The 20694-nt window shown below is 38.7% G+C and overlaps 1 protein-coding gene across 2 annotated transcripts in view; it reads left to right on the top strand.

Moving 5' to 3' along the window:
- LOC108965755 overlaps positions 1–20694 on the top strand; it is a 162806-nt gene that overhangs the window by 105394 nt on the left and 36718 nt on the right. For both annotated transcript variants that reach the window (XM_018928358.1, XM_018928357.1), the window contains exon 4: positions 14079–14215. In XM_018928358.1, the coding sequence (XP_018783903.1) occupies positions 14079–14215 (137 nt within the window). The remainder of the gene's footprint in view (positions 1–14078; positions 14216–20694) is intronic.

Below are 20694 nucleotides of genomic sequence, written 5' to 3'. Positions count from 1 at the left end.
CGAGATATGTACAAAAAACTTAGTAGGGGGCGGGGCCACGCCCACTTTTCCAAAAAAATTACGTCCCTCCCTAATGCGATCCTTTGTGCCAAATTTCACTTTAACATCTTTATTTATGTTATGACACTTTATAGGTTTTCGGTTTCCATTTTGTGGGCGTGGCAGTGGGCCGATTTTGCCCATCTTCGAACCTACCTTCTTATGAAGCCAAGAAATACTTGTACCAAGTTATGATATCTCAATTTTTACTCAAGGTACAGCTTGCACGGACGGACGGACAGATGACATGTACCACTGATGACATGTACCAAATATGTGTGAACTCGGTTCACAACCACGCCTGAAATCTCGATTATCACTTTATCAAGCGAGAGTATAAAATGTTCGGTGACACCCGAACTTAGCCCTTCCTTACTTGTTATTAAAATTTTTGTTTTTGATTGAACTTTTCGAAAAAGTACGCGAAAAAGATTTAACACGATCAATTATGTAAAATAATCGGTTTTTTAAGTAAAATCGTCATTTTTTTGGAAGTGCGCCATTTTTGGAAGTTCGCCATTTTTTTTTTCCTCAAAAAAAAATTCAATTAATTTGACAACTATCTCTTGTATAATATTTTTTGACATATTGCATTATAAGTAGTTTACAAAGTTGACGGATGGACAGAGACTCACTCGAGCTCGTCTCATCACCATGATCATTTAAATATACATACGTATATATCCAAGTGGAGATAATTTTTTCAGCTTGTGAAAGAACTGAAGCCTTGATAACCGATGTTTGATGTCTGAAATTGCACACGATGGCGCCACTTTCCACACATCGCATCAATCAAGAGATTTTTGATCCCAACACCGTTGAACTTTTTCTTGTGAGGATATGTAATGTCTAAAGTCTATACGGACAAACCCGCTGAAGCCGTTAGCTGAAAAAAGCAGAATATAGTCTGAATAGCTTATTGCGCGAGTATAAAAATACTGAACACAAAATAACTTAAGTGATAAAGTAAAACTAAAGTCAGTTTCTAGAAATCTAAAGGGCATGCATATAAAGCTACTTCTGAGACCGTATTGTAGTTTACAGGCAGATTGAACTGTTTGCAAAAGTTTGCAAAATTTTTGTGAATGCGAGCACGCTTTCGTCCATTGTCCAGTTCTGCTCTAAGATAACGGTATGTTAAACAATATGTTCCATTGTGTGGAATTTTTGAAGTTACAACGAAATTACGGTTACCAATACACCAACTTAACAACGCCACTGATAGTTTTTTTTTTTTTTTAAATAAATGAACAACACTGATGAAATAATTAATATGCTTATTAAATTTTGTCATTACATTCTTTCAACAACAGCGCTTCTCACACTGAATTCCGCCTTTGTTATTTACATGCAATTATTTTCCGTTCGCCTAACGGACATATTATCAGACACGCACACGTTGTGCAAGCCATTGATCGAAGTGTAATTAAAATTCTCATAATAATAAATAAATTAAACACATGACTTTCATGTGAGAGCACACAACGACCATCCTTTGTTGATTGTTGTCGCATTACAAAGTTGAGTTGCCGGCGCGCGTTGTCACATTAAGGAAGTCACCARCCAGCCGGCTCAATGGCTACGAAACAGAGAAGCATTATCCCGTTAAATTAATRCTGTAAAAGACTAAAGAGAACACGGYARCGTTKATGARGCCCATCATYCTGTCTGATGGATCYTTTAGCCTATCCATTCACAGGAAGKGGAGAACTTTAAGCCGTCAGAGTAAATAAATAGTATGTTGTAGCAACTGGCAACTTTTCGATTCAGCTCATGAACATACATGCATACTCGCGCATTCATACATACATATTCGTATAATATATGCCAATATATATATAATAATATACATATGTATATTACAAAAGGATCGAACAGCTCGCAACTTGAGGATGTAATTGACTTTTGTTGTGGATACTTGTATGCTGTCAATTAAATTGGTTATTTACAAGCTCAACATTTACCAACAAATAATTAATGCCGTAAGTAACGGCGCGTAGTTGTGTAAATATTGTGAGATAATTACATTTATACATTTCATCGGCTTTTTCTACTTTAAAGCGTTTAAGACCTCATACATACCATACTTATCGATTGGAGAGAATACATTTCCCATGAACATAAATATAGAGGTATTGAAAATTTGCTCAGAAATGTTGACGGGAGATAAATTAATATGTTTGATTCGACGTTCTGGATTGGTAACAAGTTTATGTTAGTTTTGATGGCATATCCAGAGATCGCACTTGGACCATCCAGTTTCCATCCTGTAAAACACCCACAAAAAGGGAAAGGCTAGTCATACTAAGGATATAGAGAGAGAGAGAGTCAAAATTGACACGGTGCCATTGATATCGAGGTTTATTATTCCCCATTCAAGGCAGAGATTTATCTGAACGAGGCTGCCCTCCGAAGCAGTAGATTTACAGCTGCCTTATTGACAGCAACCGCAGCTTGAAAATGTTGGTAGAGAGTTCCCCTCCACCAACCGTCCAAGCTTCGATACTTCAGTAAAAACACTGCCCTTCTTCACCAATGACTTTTACCCAACCTTGAAGATACAGGGTTTGTCCGGAAAGAATTAGAACTCATTTTCTTTCGAACCGCGACTGTACTTCGGAACAAGCGCGCACCGACTGGATTCGGTAGAGGGCGTTCCTAGATAAGGAAAGCGCGGATGGTTAGTTGTTTCCGAGCACCTGGAGAGCCAGAACAAACATTCTCGCGCGACGTGTTTCTGTGAGTGGTGCAAGCCGAAAATCCAGCGTTCGTTAGAGCAGAGGTACACGATTGAATTCTGTGGTTAAATCCGGTAAATCTGCGAAAGAGACGTCTGATCTGATCAGACAGACTTACCCAGACCTTAATTTAGCAAGAAGTGGTGTGTTTCGGAGGCACCAGTCCTTTTTGGAGGATCGGGAAAAATCGCTGATGAAGATCGTGCTGGGAGACCTGCGACTTCGATAAATAGCAAAAATGAGACTCGTGTGCGCAAAGCTTTGAACTCAGACCGTCGACAAGTATTCGTTTGATTTCCCAGGTGTTAAATTTATAAAAATCTGTGGCACATTACATTGTGACGGAGCACTTGAACATGCGCAAGGTGTGCGCGAAGATGGTCCCCAAAAGTGCTAACGACCAGAAATTGCGGCGAGTGACGAAGAAAATTTTAAAATGTATGGAAGTGACGGCATCTCAACGCTTCCTCAACCATCCTACAGCCCAGATGTGACCACCGGACTTTTTTTGTTTCCTTGCCTGAAAAAGCCTATGAAAGACGGCAGAGGGGATCCAAGCAGCATCTATCTCGGCTCTCATGGCTATACCGGAGAATGTCTGTCGTGACACCTTTAATGCTTGGAAATCGCGCTGGTAGCGCTGAATCGATGCATCGACGCGGAAGAAACCTATTTTGAAAGTTTTTTGAAAATTGTAATGATTGGTTCAATCAATTCTTTTAAATTGACTCAGTCCTATTTCTTTCCGGACAAACCCTTCATCTGAGCAAACAAATAGCAGTCAGTGTTTGGTTTGGCGACTCTGTGATCCAAAAGATTCGGTATAAAGCCAAAGCGTGTGGGGATTTCTGATTTGCTGATTATCTGAGTCTGTTAGCAACTTTTACGGCCACACAGTTTCTGATGACATCTATCGGCACTACATGTAAAATGACATTAAATGCTGTGATTGGAGTGGTTCTTAGTATACCACATTTGATGATGAATGCCGCTCGTTAAGTGTGCTCGAGTTACCTTCTTTTGCCTTTTCTGAGACCACACAAATTTCTCATAAAATATAATGGTAGCCATTCCAAATATGATAATATTTGTGTCTATATCGGTACAATATTGGTACTATGGATACAATACAGTACCACACCACATTGCAATCAATCGTTTGTCTGTGAGCTTCTTATAGTAACATCAACAGATTTCATCTTGCCAAGATATCTTCACGAAATTTGACATGGATTATTAAGCAAACTAATTGTACAATCAGAATATGGTCGGAGCATGCCACACATTTGTAATTTAAGTGTACCCTGTCCATTCCACAAAAGGTGATACTGAGTGTACAACTGAGTACAAGAGTGTACAACTGCTGGCGTACGCCGATGACATCGCTATAATTCGTCAAAACAACCGCCGTTCGTTCTACTTTCCCCAGGTTAGACAAAGAAGCGAAACAAATGGGTCTGGTATTAAACGAGAGCAAAACGAAATATCTCCACTCATCAAACAAACAGTCATCGCATACTCAACTTGGGTTCCACGTCACTGTTGACAATCATAACTTCGAAATCGTAGATAATTTCGTCAGTACTGGAATCAGCAATAACAATAACAACAACGCTAGCTTCGAAATTTAGCGCAGAACTGAGTAAGCAATTGAGAAGTAAAGTCCTCTCACGAAGAACAAAGACCAAATTATACAAGTCACTCATCACACCCGGCCTGCCATGTGGTGCAGAGGCAGGGACCATGACAACATCTGATGAGTCAGTGTTACGAATTTTCGAAAGAAAGGTTCTGCGGAAGATGTATGGTCCTTTGCGCATTGGCAACGGCGCATAGCGCTGTTGATGGAACGATGAGCTCAACGAGACATACCACGACATTAGCTGGCTAGGTCATGTCGTCCGAATGGATGAAAACACTCCAGCTCTGAGAGTATTCGAGGCAGTACCCGCAAGGGGAAGCAGACGAAGAGGAAGACCGCCACTATGTTGGAAAGACAAGGCAGAGCAGGACCTCGCTTCACTATCAAAAAGAAGAAACGACTGGCGCGCTATAGAAAAAGTTCAGATTGGACCACTTTAGCATATAACTGTCATACAAACTGACCGATCGAAATCAAGTTCTTGTGTGGAATATATTATGTTTGTGAAGGGTATTATTGTTTCTCGATTTTGTTTACTCTCTGCCTCTTCGTTACGTATACGCCCGGACCAACTGCCCGCAAAATCTCAAACTAAACCAAAACATATACTTTAACTAAAACAAACTAATAGTGTAATCCTGCAAAGTATTTACATGCGTCCGGCAAGCTGCCTGCATGCGCTTTGGAATTTAGCAAAAATGTTCGTAATTTCTAGCTGTAATGCCTGCCACAACTAAACGAAGCTTGAGTTTTAATAAAAATTAATTATTGTTTGTTTTTAACTGCCATGCAGCATAATAAATGGTGTGGTGCGTGTGCGGCAGGGCAAGCGGAGCGGCATTACCGCTAAGCACCAGACACCTGAACTCACCGCACAACAACACTTCACCGCAACAATCACTACTAAACACGCTGGGTTGGCACTTCGCTCCTGCCACCCAACGCCACACTTCGTTCGCTTGGTGCGAATAAAATGCGCCCTTCGGCAACAATGCCACACCTGCCCAGGCACACTGCAACACCAACACCAACTGGCGCACAATAGACATAATTTCCTATATTTGTCAAAGTATGTGCTTGCACACATACTCGTATACGCATTAATGTGTGTACATATGTAGATATGTGCTTACGAGTATGTTGCACGTAGATCCGTACTGTAATGCGACATGTGGCAACGTTTTACTCGTAGTCACCTACCACAATGCCTCGGCATACTTTTGGTCCATCGTTCGCTGCTAAATACTTATTCAACAAACCATTGTTGTTGTTGCTGCTGCTGCCATTTATTTATTTTGCTGCCGCTTTTATGTTTGTTAGTGTGTGTTAGTGTTGTTTCTGTTGTTGTTGTTGTTGTGTTAGTGTTGTATAAGTGAAAATAATTTAAATTTACATGCATTTTGTTTGTCATGTACACTTTGTTTGCTCATTTATTTTCGCACTTGGCTGCCAGTTGTTGAATTCCGCCTGACTGCCTGCTTGGCTGGCTGGTTGAGCGGTTAGCGCTGAGCGATCCGCCTCCCTCCCCGTGCCGCTAACGCCGCAAAGCCCGTGCACAGCTGTTAAATGTTTAAATAAATTCGCTGCTTTTGCTCTTGTTTCTGTTCACAGTTTGTCGGATTTGTGAGCCGCCTATCTGTATGTACGCGTGTGTGTGTGTGTATGTTTGCACAGATATCTTTTTAATTTATCTGCATTTGTTTTTAATATTTTCTGTTTGGTTAGCGCACATTTACACACGCGTGTGTGGCATATGTTGTTGTTTGTTTTTATCCACAAGTGTTCACAAATAATCACAAGTTAAGCTGTATACCGTTGTTTGCTTCAAATTAAACAGCAACAACAAGTTTACAAATACGAAACTGATTAAATCTTTAATTGTTTATTTTATATTTATGTCAAAGGTTTATTTTCATTCCTGCAGGTGTATGTCACTCGAACTAAGAGATATTTGATAGCTGTGTGCATGAATGCGATTTGCTGCTAGACAAATGTCAAGGAAACAAGTGCTAAAGATTTCAGAGATAGCGCTGCTCATGAATAGGAAAAAAACAAGCAAAAACAAGTAAGGAAAGGCGAAGTTCGGGTGTCACCGAACATTTTATACTCTCGCATCAAATACCGTATTTGTGTAAAGTTTTATTCCGCTATCATCATTGGTTCCTAAAGTATACATTATACAGAGAAGGTATCTGATGAAATTCAAAATAGCGTTATATTGGAAGAAGGCGTGGTTGTGAACCGATTTTACCCATATTTCGTACATGTCATCAGGGAGTTAGAAAATATTATGTACCGAATTTCAGTAGTTCCTGAGATATGGTTTTTGGTCCATAAGTGGACGACGCCACGCCCGTTTTCAATTTAAAAAAAAAAGCCTGGATGCAGCTTCYTTCTGACATTTCTTCCGTAAAATTTAGTGTTTCTGACGTTTTTTGTTAGTCGGTTAACGCACTTTTAGTGATTTTCAACATAACCTTTGTATGGGAGGTGGSCGTGGTTATTATYCGATTTCTTCYATTTTYGARCTGTATATGRAACTGCCTGAAGGAAACGACTCTATAGAATTTGGTTGACATAGCTATAGTAGTCTCCGAGATATGTACAAAAAACTTAGTAGGGGGCGGGGCCACGCCCCACTTTTCCAAAAAAAATTACGTCCCTCCCTAATGCGATCCTTTGTGCCAAATTTCACTTTAATATCTTTATTTATGGCTTAGTTATGACACTTTATAGGTTTTAGGCCATTTTGTGGGCGGGGCAGTGGGCCGATTTTGCCCATCTTCGAACTTGACCTTCTTATGAAGCCAAGAAATACGCGTACCAAGTTTCATCATGATATCTCAATTTTTACTCAAGTTACAGCGTACACGGACAGACGGACGGACGGACAGACAGACATCCGGATTTCAACTCTACTCGTCACTCTGATCACTTTGGTATATATAACCCTATATCTAGCTCTTTTAGTTTTAGGACTTACAAACAACCGTTATGTGAACAAAACTATAATACTCTCCTTAGCAAAATTGTTGCGAGAGTATAAAAAACATTAACTCGATTACACCGAAGCTATAATACCATTCACATATAACGAAGGTGCCATAAAAGAATTTCAGTTTGATCAATCAGTTTGTGTGACAGCTATATGCTACCGCTACCCGGTCCGAATAATATCCCCGTTGTCATTATTGTAGCGCCAGAAAACTGCGGAGTTGACAGTATAATAAAAATCCGGGTACGCTCCGGTTACGTAGACCCGAATGCTATGGGAAATATAGATTATAGCGCTGGCTTAGGCAATAAATACTGACGAATTTCGTGAAGATGGCTAGTCAAATAAAAAAGGTTTCCTTACAAGAACTTGTGTTGGATCAGTTGGTTTCTAGAACAGCTATATCCATCCGATTATCAACAGTCCCAACAAATGAGCAGATTTTTGGCAAGACGAAACATTTTTTCATCCAATATCCTAAAAACTGAGAGCTAAGTTCGCGTATATACAGGCAGACGGAGAACAAACATAACATAACAAACATACATAACTAAAACGATTTTATATAAAAAGTGATCCATTTCAAGGTTCCTTTCCATTTAAAGGCTAAAAGCAGAAACTGCAAATTTAATAGGATATATTTATTATAATTCGAAAGAAAATTTTTTGGTATTTGTTTTTAGAGCATTAAGAGGTTAGGTGGGTTTCAGAGGTACAAAAAAAGTGTTTTTGTTAACATGAGAAATCATATATTTGAAAAATATAATTTGTGATATCAAAGGTACAGATTCGAACAATATCTCCTGAAATTTCGATACAAATTGTTTAAAATTCAGCTGTTGAGACCTCATTTCGCTGGGAGTCTCACAAGAAAGTGCTCTCGCCGTGGACAGCATAACTTATTATTGGTTCGTAAATTAAAAAACTAAGCATATTCTGTTAGTACATATCTAAATCTCGGTTTTGGACGTAGGAAATAAAAAAATATTAAAATTTTGCTTCTTTTCTCAGACTTTGAATGAAAATTTTCATTTTTGGTCAAATTTTCGCCATTTTTTGGTCAAAAAAAATAAGTTGTAATGAAACAAGAAAAAATCCTTCGTTCAATAAATAGAGTAAATAATATTTATTTTAAAAACGTGTACACAATACGAACTAAATCGGTCCACAACTTTTCGAGAAAAGTCCACCGACTTCCAAAACAAAGTTTCGAGAAAACCGCGTTTAAAGACAGGGCCCTTAGCGCAGCTAGCCTGGAGCGCACAAGTTATCAAGGCTGTATCTCCGAAATTATTACACTGATCAACTTTAAAATTTAAGATAATATTCTAGAGGTATTATATAATTTAATAAAGCAAACAAAAACAAATTAATTTTTGGAAATTTTCAAACCCACCTAACCCCTTAATTTTTTTAAATGTTGGCAGCGGCTACATCTCAAATCGTCCATTCATTGAGTCTAATTTTCGATGAGGTGTTCGAGCATTTCGATTGGTAGAATGACACGCTTGATGCCTTGCTACAAGAACAGAATCGAAGCGGGATTGCAAACTTCAATTTCAAGCATCAAATTTTCGGTTATCATGGCGCGCTAACGGCCATGTTTTACGTTACGCGGTTACGTTCTCATCGGCATCATATTTGAAGAAATATGGACGGATGATTCTACCAGCCCACAAACCACCATTGTTTTTTCAGGATGAAATGGCAGCTCTTGAATCTCTTCATGTCGCCCTTGTCTCAAATTCGGCAATTCTGCTTGTCTACATACCCATTGAACCCGAAATTGGTCTCAACGATGAGTCTAATTTGACTTGAAAACGTGAGATTTTCATGTAGCTTTTCAGGAGTCTATAGAGTGAAGCGATGTCGCTTGGGAATGTCGAGTGGCTTCAGTTTATGTACAAGCTGCATTTTGTACGCTTTCAATTTAAGATCTCGACATAAAATGCGGAAAGTCTTTCCATATGTCAGTTCGAGTTGCTGCTAACCAGCCCGAATCAATGTTGACAATAAGTTGAAAGAAGCGCGCGAAACACATTCTTTACAGAAAGTGAATTTTTGTTCATAAAATTGAACGATTTTTGCAGCTCTGAATGAGTTATCCCCAAAACATGCGTTCTGGACACATCAACGACCTCTTCAGACCTTTCGCAGGTGTCCAAACAACGTTGACTTCTTAGCTTAGTTTTTCTTAGAGAATAAAAATAAGTCATTACCATTGTCGTTCTCTTTTCAGCGGTTGGTTTTCCTGATTTCTTCAAAGGTAATCGGCAAAAAAAAATAATTGTATACCATTCAGAATTTACTCTTTTGCGTGTTTCTAGTGCTATAGTTTCGATATGATCTATTTCTTCCAAAATATCCCAGCAACCATTTGTGTAGAAGTGCTGGGATATTTGTTTACTCTCGGGCTTATGCGCGTAAATCCATAACTATGTTTCGAGGTACCAGTATCGTAAATTTTTAAACCGTTTGTCAATACTGAATGTATGCTAGTCCCACTAATGACTAGCAGTTGTATCAATCTCAGGATAGAATAAATGACGTTATTGCAATATCAGTTGCCGCACTGCATGAGTAGTTTTCGGAGTAACAAGTGCTTATGGACAACCTACGTGATCTACTATCTCGATTAGATTCATCAGGTCATCATGGAGTTTTATTGCCAACAATTAAATTAAATTCACCGATGTAATGTTTTTAAGCTAATAAACGTCGAATATTGTTAAAAATAATCGGGATTTAATTATGTATTTTCGCCAAAATGAACGTATGTCAAAACATAGTAAATACTTTATTTAAAATATTATATCAAAAATTTCAAACTTTACGATAAAGTTCTTAGTTGCCAGGTTGCAACACTAGGACTACCAAATTCCAAAATACATACCTACATATCGTCACCTGAAATCCAAAATAACGTAACATCAAAAAATTCGAAATTGAGTGTTTTATTGTTTACGCTTCACTACTTCAAATTACATATGTTCAACATTTTCCGGTTCTGTGGTCGGATATAAACCACTTTTAACCAATATTAAAATTCTGTTTCACTCATGTGCTATTTTATTTCGTGTTTCATTAAGGTCACTGTAAGTTTCCGAAAATGTGGTTACGTTATTTTCCATTTCAGGTGACGATATACTTTATAAAGTCTCGAAAAAATTTTTTTTTTTTTTTTGGGTGTTACAGACATTGCGGAAAACTTAATTTACCCTATTCAAGGTATAAATGTAAAGCACTTTTAAAAAACCTATCATTTTTCGTCTACTCCTATTCCTTCACAGACCATTGATGGAATAATTAATCTATTTGTCGCCGTGTGCAATTTTGAACAACTCGGGTAATCTAAAACGAATTCACAACACAGTTTGGCTGCTAAATCCCGCATTATTGCATGAACTAAAAACACTTTGCTTTTATTTTGGACGCGATGTCCAATTGGCTACACAATGTATGTTCGAGGTAATCGATGAAGATAATAGATAGGTATACGGAAAAGACATTCAACTTTCTTTTCTTTTGGTCGTCCACTGCGTTCAGCGTATTCGGTGCCCATTTCACAAGGTACTATGTCTTTGATGGTTTATTTTCTTGGGATAGTGTCCGGAAACACATCATGAAGCAAATTTTTGGTTTCAACTGTATTTGTGCTTCTCAAAAAGGAATTTTTACCAACGTGAAATTACTTTTTATGCATTATTTCACAATAACAAAAGTTGATTCACTCAAAACGATATAATTCACAAACTAATGATCTGACAGTTGTGAAATTTATACACACGCCTTTTGAAGGTTAGAGCTAATTAAAAATCATATGGATTTAACTCTAGTAGCGCTATTTATCGGTCATATCCGGGAACTTTCTATGGACTTGTTAGCTTAGTGATCTGTTCTAAAGCTGCGCTGTTATCTCCACTTTAAAATGTTTTGTGCGTTATAAAATGCGTACTTTTTGTGTTATTTTATGAGGTTACCATCGAGGTTCATACACCAAATTCGTAATACAATTTGTCCTTTGCTTCAAAATTAGCCCCGGTATTAGAAATTGCCTTTTATATCCGCTTAATTTTTGTAATCTGAGGATTGAAAAATCGTCCTTGGTAATTTGGTTAATTGGTTATTTGTAACAATATGCATTGCTGAATGAAGCATTCGTTTTTGCGACATTTAAGACATAGGCGTAAAACAGTTAATTTCTCATTTACATATCTTCACACTTTGGATTTTTTACTCAGTTTTTTGAAAATATCAAAGCTCGTCACTAAAAATTCATTATCTTCCTAACATATTCTGTGCCAACGGTTTTGCTCATGGCTTTGGAGGGATCTTTGTCGAAGCACATACATAACCTCTATTCCAGTGACGCCTTATAGACACCATATAGACGAAAACACATAAATGTCATTATTGTTCAAGTGGTTTCGACTACAATAAAGGCGTATTTTTAATTTTTATATACAGTTATACAAAATTTTTTCAATTAACTAACAATCCGCCAGTTTCAAGCTTGTAAAACTTATGCCTTTCATTTTTAGTGTGCAAAAGTTTTGTAAAGAATTCAATTTCGAAATTCACAGCGATGTTAAAAGCAACAATGCTTTGTCCCCCTTCATGTTGCTTCATTTGATCCGCTGAGAGAAAGCTACTCCAAAACAATTTCTTGGTTTTGACGCTCATTGCTTCGTGGCAAGCACTTCAACCCACGACCAGCTCGGCGGCGTTTATGGCCTTAATGTAGACGCTAATAAAAGAGAAGTACTGCAAAATCAAAAAGCGCAGCAACAATAACATTCGTAATTCGGCAAATTATGACAGACACCAGAAGCCACCAGCACCACCAAAACAACTGAAATAAGACAATGCAACAGAAGTGAACAATCGCATAAAACCGCATTAATGGCACAGACTGTTGCGGCTGTGGCTGCTGTGAAGTCGCAGCCCTTATAATAAATGCGGCCACAACTACAGGTTGCAGACCAAGTCATCTCCAATGCATAGTCTTTCACTCCATTTCGTAACTGCCACGCCGCCGAGACAAACTGACTAGAACGGTAGCGCGCGAAGCGGGGATTATTGCTAGCTTTGTGGATGCAGATGACAAAGCAGCGAAGCATCTAATGAATGTCAACAACTTTAGTCACAATGCAAATAGCAAGCGATAACAAGAATGCGGGAAGTATGTGGTGTTGATTCTAATTTTCGTATAGCACAGCCATCAAGTGGAAAGTGCTCCTTTTGTTGGAATGGAAGTTTTCAGATAAAAGGCAGATGTCATCTCTCTACTACAAGTTTTTCCTTGAATTTTAGCAACCTTAAGTCCACTTTACCTCTTAACAGAATACTTCAAGTGAAGACATGTAGTTTCAATATATATAATCATAGAAGAGAATCCAAGCCATAATTAAGTCAGGCTTTCAAGTTACCGATTTTTGCATCCAATGGGTAATTCGAACAACCATTGTTCAGTTTCGCACCATACTTACTCTAGTGAATAATGCGAACCTACAGAGAGGACATACAGTAATGTCGCGCTATTTTTAGAGCTGTTTCCATCCACTTTATGGAAGATTTTGCTTTAAGATCTTGATTATTGGGTTTACAAGTCCAACTGGTTCGAGAATTAAAGCCGAACGATCATCAAGGGGTATAAAACAAGATGGTCACCGATCCCAATTTTTACAAAATAAAAATTTTGCTCAGCGATTTTGGTTGAACGGGATTTGATTAATAAACAGAATTGTCGAATTTGGTGCGAAGGGAATTTACAAGCTATTGTTGAGACGCGGTTACATATATGCTCAAAAAGTCTCGGTTTGGTTTGGATGTGCTCTATGAGCAGAGATTATAGCAGAGATTATCATTGGTCCATATTTTTTCAAAAATGAAGTCAGCAGTAGTGTTACAGTCAATGAGGAATGCTATAGAGCCATGATTAATGGCTGTTTGTGTATAAACTGGAGTATGTTAACACGGACGAGCTTCCAACAAGACGACGCTACATGCTGTACAACCAACAAAAGTATCAATTAATTGAAGTAAACTATTGGTGAGCGCGTTATCTCGTGCCGAGGATTTGTCGATGCCGGTTTTGCGACATGGAACAGGAAAATCCAAAACACCTGATTCTGGACTGGACTGGACCAGTAATTTGCAGAAGCAGGTTAGAAGACCTAGGTTCCATCTCCATGGATAGAGATCGCATCACCTCAGTCGCACCCAGCAGTCTCCTGGAATTGTTCAGGATGCTGGACTTTGATGACCATATATGTTATAGACGAAGGCACAATAGACCATAGGTCGCAGTGCAAATTTACTATCTATAGCCTCCAAGATCATGACAGTGATTTAATCCCGCTGGTCTATTTTTTTTTTAGAGTTATGTAGCGTCGCTTGACGTCTTGAAAAATAATATTTCGCGCCTTATTTCTGACTTACAGCCTAAAATCCTGCAGAAAAGTGGTCAAAAATGGGACCTCTCGACCAAAAATCATTCAATATAATTCTTAAAACATAATGGGAAACCCTTATCTTTTCTATAAAGCTAAGTTCTTGACCTTAACATTAATTTATAAGCGTTTCATTTCTTCTTAAAAATCATATGTTTAATAACAACATGCTTTACCTTTCATCTCACATACAAATCCGTTACTTTTCGCAGGCTGCAATCGTACGTACTATGGAGACATCGGCTTAACCTACTCTCTGGAGCTGTACCGACCCAAGCAGGACCGACTACCGTACGTGTGTGTATTGACTTTCACAGCCGCTGGTGGTCAACATGGCGACGTGGTTCAGGTCTGTATAAAACAACTAATTTATTGGTAAATTCTAATATTTATTAGGTAGTTGTTAAGCAAAAGAATATACTGGACGGCAATAAGAAAAAACTCTTTATAATATTTACACAGAATCCCATAATCGTCAACAGAAAACACATCGTAGAAAAGTAGCTGTGCTGTTATGCTCTCCGTTATAATACAAGTATTTTACAATTTTCAGCCAGCTTTAAAAAATTTAAGATTTCCAAACCAATACAAAGCGGAAGCTTGCTGCTTTCGTTGTCATTTTTAGCCTTCGTATTTGTGCATGCTTTTTCCCAAGCAAATCGCTCCGGCGCCAAACAACCGCTGAAATGCGCGAATCATGAGTGAGAGGGCAGGGTTGAACTGGGGTGTATGAGTGTTTTATGATGTTCCACGAAAATTTGCATGTTTCACAAATTTTTGGCAGAAAAGTGTGCTGCAAACAATTTAAACGCATACAAGCTCCCGCTTTTATTCGCACACATTTTTGCATGCCAAAAGTTGAGGCATTACCTTTGAGATAAAATTATGCAAATCATTTTATGAAAATTATGGCGCAAAAAGCTTTGGGGAGACCACAACAAAGAAAGAATTTTTGCGAGCGATTAAATGTATTTTATTTATTCATGCGGATGTATGTATGTGTGTGTGTGTGTGGAGGCACAGGAAGGAAGGAATCCAATAATTTATGGCAAAATATTTGGTAAATAAATTCAAGTGCAATAAAATTGTTTTATATTTCTCATGGATTTACTTGTTTTGATAGAGAAATTTGACGTCAGATTATATAATCGTGCTTACACCCACATGTAGATTATATTATTGTTTTTATTCATAAATTTGTTGTAGTATTAGTAATAAGAATGTTCTTTAGCACCTTGGTTATGGCTACTTGAATAGCGGGGTATTCTCATGAAATACTCCTTTCATGTTCGTTTTTAGATTTTCAAATGAAATATCGCCACTTGGTGCTAAATCAGATGAATGCAGAGGTCAGTAGATGGGAGATATCCATTTTTTCAGTAAAAACTGGTTCACATTTTGGGTCTTCACTAAACTCATGTGAAAGAAAATTCGGAAAGAAAGGTGTGTGCTTTTACCAAAACCTTCAATATGGCTAGATTAGATTAAGAGGTCGATCCTACCAGTTATCTCCACTTGGACTTTTTAGAGGACCGGTCCATTGTATTATCTCAAACTCTTATATAATAGCTCATAAGACCCTCGCAAATCGATAAAGCGCTTTGAGCTTGCCACAAAGGTTTTTGAGCCTATCACAAAGGTTTTTGAGATGGCTAACATTAGTTTCTACCAAGTTTTCTGGTTCAGTGAAGGTTACAGTGCCGATATGTTTCAACCTCAGTCTAGCAAAGGCTGAACCTCACCCTCTTATAAACAACCTTGACAACTTGCATCCGTTAAGGGGGTACAGTTACTTTAGTGACGCAGTATCCAACGTACTAATAAATGACTTAGACTGGCTGAAATTTTACTCACTTTTTTAAGCGCGTTTTTCTCGAAACTACCTTTTTCCACACGATACCGGCATTATCTCAAGTTCTATACAACCGATTTACTTAAAATTTTGTGTGAACCCCCTTTATATAATCCTTTATCGTTCCTACCAGCATCGTGTCACAATTTTTGTTTTTAATATTTAAAAAAAAATTCAGGAATTTAAAAAAAGGCGTAAAAAATGATTTTTATTTTCAGGCAGTCGCCATTTTTCAAAACAAATTTTTTTTCAGACCACCAGGATGCGCCATTTTTTTTTACACCTATCCTAACCTAACCTAACCTGTCGACTCATCTGTTAAAAAGTACACTGCGCCTATTCTATAGCGACTTCTCCCCATCCATACAACGGTATGTGATAAGAAAAAAGCAGCGAATAATAGCCTTTGTGACACAGCAATCCAAATTTTCAGGAATCCAATTGATGGAGAGAATTTCAGCGTGTTATTTTTCGAACCCCTACATATGCCCAGCTTCCCTGAATCTTAGGGCGTACTTCGCTGCTCGCACGATCCACGATCGTCAACGCAGGCGTCCTCCAAGTTCTTTAAGTAGGTGGTTAACTACCCAGATCCAAGTGGTGAAAGTACTCCAACCTGCGGGGGCCCTTATTAATCTTTCGGAATTTCTTTGCACTACCTCACTCCGCCTTGACCGTTTTGATGAAGAGAAGCCTACATATGAGGTGCTCGAGAAAGATACATAGTAGCAAGTTTCTTGTTCGTTAGGATTCCCTTCAGCCATGATATTACATTGTGCGAAGCAATGTCGACCGTCCAGCCTTTGATAAAGTTATACTAGGCATTTTCCAATGTTTGCTACAACGTTTTCTACAGAAACGAGGATAAGCTAAAGAATCTGGAAACTTTGGAACCCACGTCAGAGCTCTTTCCGGCCTTCGCTATAAACACTACCTCAACCGGTTTCGAGGGATTCGGAACGTAGTCTAATCTCAAACAGTTTACGTAGATCAGTCAACTGCATGACACCTTGAGTCTGAATGAATTCAACATACAAGTAATGTGCCCTTTCGAAGCACCCCCAGCGGCACTTTTTCAGCGAAATAGTTCAACGTCTCCTCGCCTTTCATGGTCCAGCCTTCATCATTTCATAAATAACCCAGTGGAGTGAACTTTGAGGACTCATGAAAGCCCTTCACTTCGGTAGAGGGCTCTTCGCGAGTTTCTTTTTTCTTTTTTTTTTTTACTCGTACTTGCAGCCCTGACTTGTACAGTGCCCAATCGTCACTAAAGCCAATTCTATGGGCTTTGTTGAAGTGTCCGCTGCTCGAAGACCTGTTTTCCGTTAGCTTCATTATCCACTAAAAAGGTTTTTCTTTACCTCCCTGAGTTTTCAAAGGTCAATAGCTTTCAAGAACACTCCTATACACAGCGCTGAAAACTTCGCCGAGCACTCATTAATCGAACCCGCAGATACAGGTCTATGTCGGACGGGGTTGGAAAAGCTCATAAAAGCTTCCAGCAATACAGGTCGGAATTGACATTTCTGAAGTTTGTATACGTTATGTATTCTGTTCGCAACGCTGAAACAAATATATCTGTGATCAGGAAAGGAAAAGTAGTCTAGAAATCTTTATTCTAAGTTCAAGGGAATTCTCTAGAGACTAGCGTAACATCAAAAGTTTACGCATAGCTATCAGTCACGAAAGTGGGAAAGTTTCCACTATTACAAATATAGAGTTGACTTCCGAGCTTATTATTACCGAGCTTCTTCTTCGCTTGATCTCTGCCAGAGCTCTACTCACTAGCTACACCTCGTCGTCATGCGGCATATAGGCCGAGATAAACCAGAGTTCTCCTCTCAATTTTACCATAAATTATTGAACAATCTCGATAAAATTCTCACTGCAAAACTTGTTTCAATATGCGAGTTTTTTATTACTAAAGTTAGTTTTATAGCCGTAAACGAGAAAATTTTAAAACCATTTATATCTCACTCAATCTCACTTATTAAGGGCTAAGGCTCGAATAACTTCTTTTGATTGTAAAGTTAAGTTTGGGTTTCTTGGAGTCGGAGTCGGTCTGCTGCTCAGGAGCTTTTTGCAGTCCCGAATTGGGTTCCACATATACTTGGCAATCACATATCGGATCAATGTCAGTTTTATTTTGACTAGTTTCATAGACCTTTCCGTCTGATATGTGTGACTCTAATGCAAATACCGTAGTGTTAGCTTTCAAAGCCGTAGCGATATATTCGCGCATAGTTTTTTCGATAACCTCGACTCTTTGTTCAAAAACATTTTGTAATGCGACCACGTCACAACGGTCTACCTTAGTATCTAATATATCCTGCAAATCATCCATAGCATTCATAAACTCATTGCGATACATTGTCAGCTCTACATCCATTTCCAGAATACGCATCATAACCGAGTCTTTTTGACTAATAGTTTTCAAATGTTGTTCCATGAACTCCAACCATTTCATGAACTCAATTTCGAAGTCTTCCAATTTTTTAGACATGGCTTGTAAGTGCTTATATACAGGCAAAATAGTGTGTTCCAAAATTATATGTTTGAATTTAGTGTCAGCAATAAAGTTGCATATATCTTTCATATCTGGATCACAGGTGGAACAAAAGTGTTCCCTGCCGAAAATCGTCGAATTTGAAATTGAATTATTAGAGCCTCTTACCAACTGATCACGCTGTACTTCTTCCAAGTGTTTGTCTATTTGTGCTTCCAAATCCTTCACCGTAATTTCTAGTTGACTCAAGCAATCAAATTGTTTTATCGCCTTCATTTGGTTACTTTCAAACGCAAGCGGTGAAATGGAGGACTCCTGCAGGAGCTTTTCAATAACCATTGCGTCATGACCACTTATCGAGATCTTTTCGTTTTCACATCCTAATTTCTGCAGTAGTAAGTCGAGCAAACTATGCAGCACAATTGTGTTAACCCCGGTTATTGTTTCAGTTCCCAAGGCGATCTGAAGCAGGTCTTCCAAAGACAGCACTAATTCTGCAGTTTTATCCATTTAAGCGAACCAAAACTTTATGATTCCTATGATAAGTTCGCGAATGATTAGATTACTAGTGTTGTGTGTCTACAAACAAAACAAGCAGCATTAAAAATTTCAGAAAAAACATTTCCCACTTTTTTTTTTTTTTTTTTTTTTAATGAAAGCCTATTGTCATACTCGTATAATACATGATTCTTGACTTTTATGTTTTATGAAAGCAAGTGCTTTCCGGAGATATTTTCCAGCAGCATTTGTTCGCTACTGTCTCCGAGAGGGCTTTTTCTTCTTTATTTGTACCCGGTTATAGCTGAGTTTACAACAACGCGTAAATCGTTCTTACTTCACGCTGTTTTTCTGCAATTGAAGATTCAATGTATAGTCAGGTCCTTCCCCACCTAGTCTTCTCAGCGGAGTGGAGGTCTTTCTCTTCCTTCGCTTCCCCCAACGGATACTACGTAAATTGCTTTCAAAGATGGACTGTTTTCATCCATTCGGACGACATAATCTCCAATGTAGCCGCTGTCTCTTAATTCGCTTAACTATGTCAATGTCTCCGTATACCTCGTACAGCGCATCGTCCCATCGACTGCGGTATTCGCCATTCCCAATGCGCAAAGGACCATAAATCTTCCACAGAACCTTTCTCTCGAAAACTTGTAACACTGAGTTATCAGATATTGTCGGGGATGATGGGATGATGAGTGGATTGTAGAGTTTGGTTTTTGTTCGTTGAGAGAGGACTTTACTTTACTACTCAGTCCGAAGTAGCACCTGTTGGTGTGTCGATTCTTTTTTCAAGGCTCTTTTCCAAGATTTGGCGCATGGTAATATCTGATCAGCTGTTGATTTCCCAGGTCGAAAGTTAACAAGGTCCAATTAGTGGGCTTTAATCTTTCACACAAAACGTTCGATAGAACCTCATAAGCGAAGTTGAGGAGGCTTACTTTTGCTTCCCCAAGTTTGGCGTTTGGTGGGCATTGTGGTATGGCGACATAATTGGGCATTATTTTTTCTTAAATGTGGCAGGAAATGTCTTGGCATAAAAGTAGTCTGTATAACCAAAAAAACAGGGCCCAGCTTATAATTTTGTATCACTTCGATGGACTAAAGAAATTTGCGAAGTTTCTTCGACTAAACTAGCATTACTTTGGAAGGCGGTAATATTTGCAACAAATTTGTCTTTCTAATTAGAAGTTTTAATATCCTAGCAACTTAATTTCATCTAACAAAAGAGGTGCTTATGTGAAAAACCACAACTTGCAGAACCCACTTAAAGCGCCACTGATACCAGCCATCAACCAAGTATGCCACTCCGTTGCAAATGGCGAACGTGCAACATACTGACAGATGGGTGTTAACATCAAACGCCAGCCGAGCTAACAAACGAGCTGCTCTCCCAGCAAACGCCAAGTGGCACACGCATACACATGCATGCATGTGTGTGTGTGAATATGTGTGGAAATGTAATATTTTCCAGAATGCTGCACTTCAACGGGTGAATATTTCACTCAATGTCCGATTGTTTGTGCAAGTGTTGCACGCGTAGCCGCAGATATGCTGCAATACGTCCACTTCGCACTCACTCAACATACACGCCATTATTCACACCTAAAATGGGAATTTATTTGTTTCGGCGCGGCGAAAGCCCCTCAACTATTAGGTACTCCATAGTACTACCTTCGTACCTGACGTTGAGTTGTTTGCCTTTTTCAACAAACTGCAATATGTTCTCGCACACAGGCATAAGTGGCTGCGTCCCAGTGTATTATTGCCACTGGCTGCGGGTAATTTCCCCAGTCGGCAACTAATCCGATTCTACCCTTTATTCATGCTAAGTCTGCAGCATTTTCAATAAATAAGAAACTTTTCATCCATTTTTCAACAACCTCAAACACCTTATTATCAGTCTTCTGCAATGCAGAGAAACCATTGGCAAACTAGGGGCCTCTCACCGAAAGTAGTCCGATGTCTCTAC

The sequence above is a fragment of the Bactrocera latifrons genome, unplaced genomic scaffold (genome assembly GCF_001853355.1).
Source record: "Bactrocera latifrons isolate USDA-ARS-PBARC rearing strain unplaced genomic scaffold, ASM185335v1 scaffold_147, whole genome shotgun sequence".
Taxonomy (NCBI): domain Eukaryota; kingdom Metazoa; phylum Arthropoda; class Insecta; order Diptera; family Tephritidae; genus Bactrocera; species Bactrocera latifrons.
This window is presented reverse-complemented; position numbering and strand designations above follow the sequence as displayed.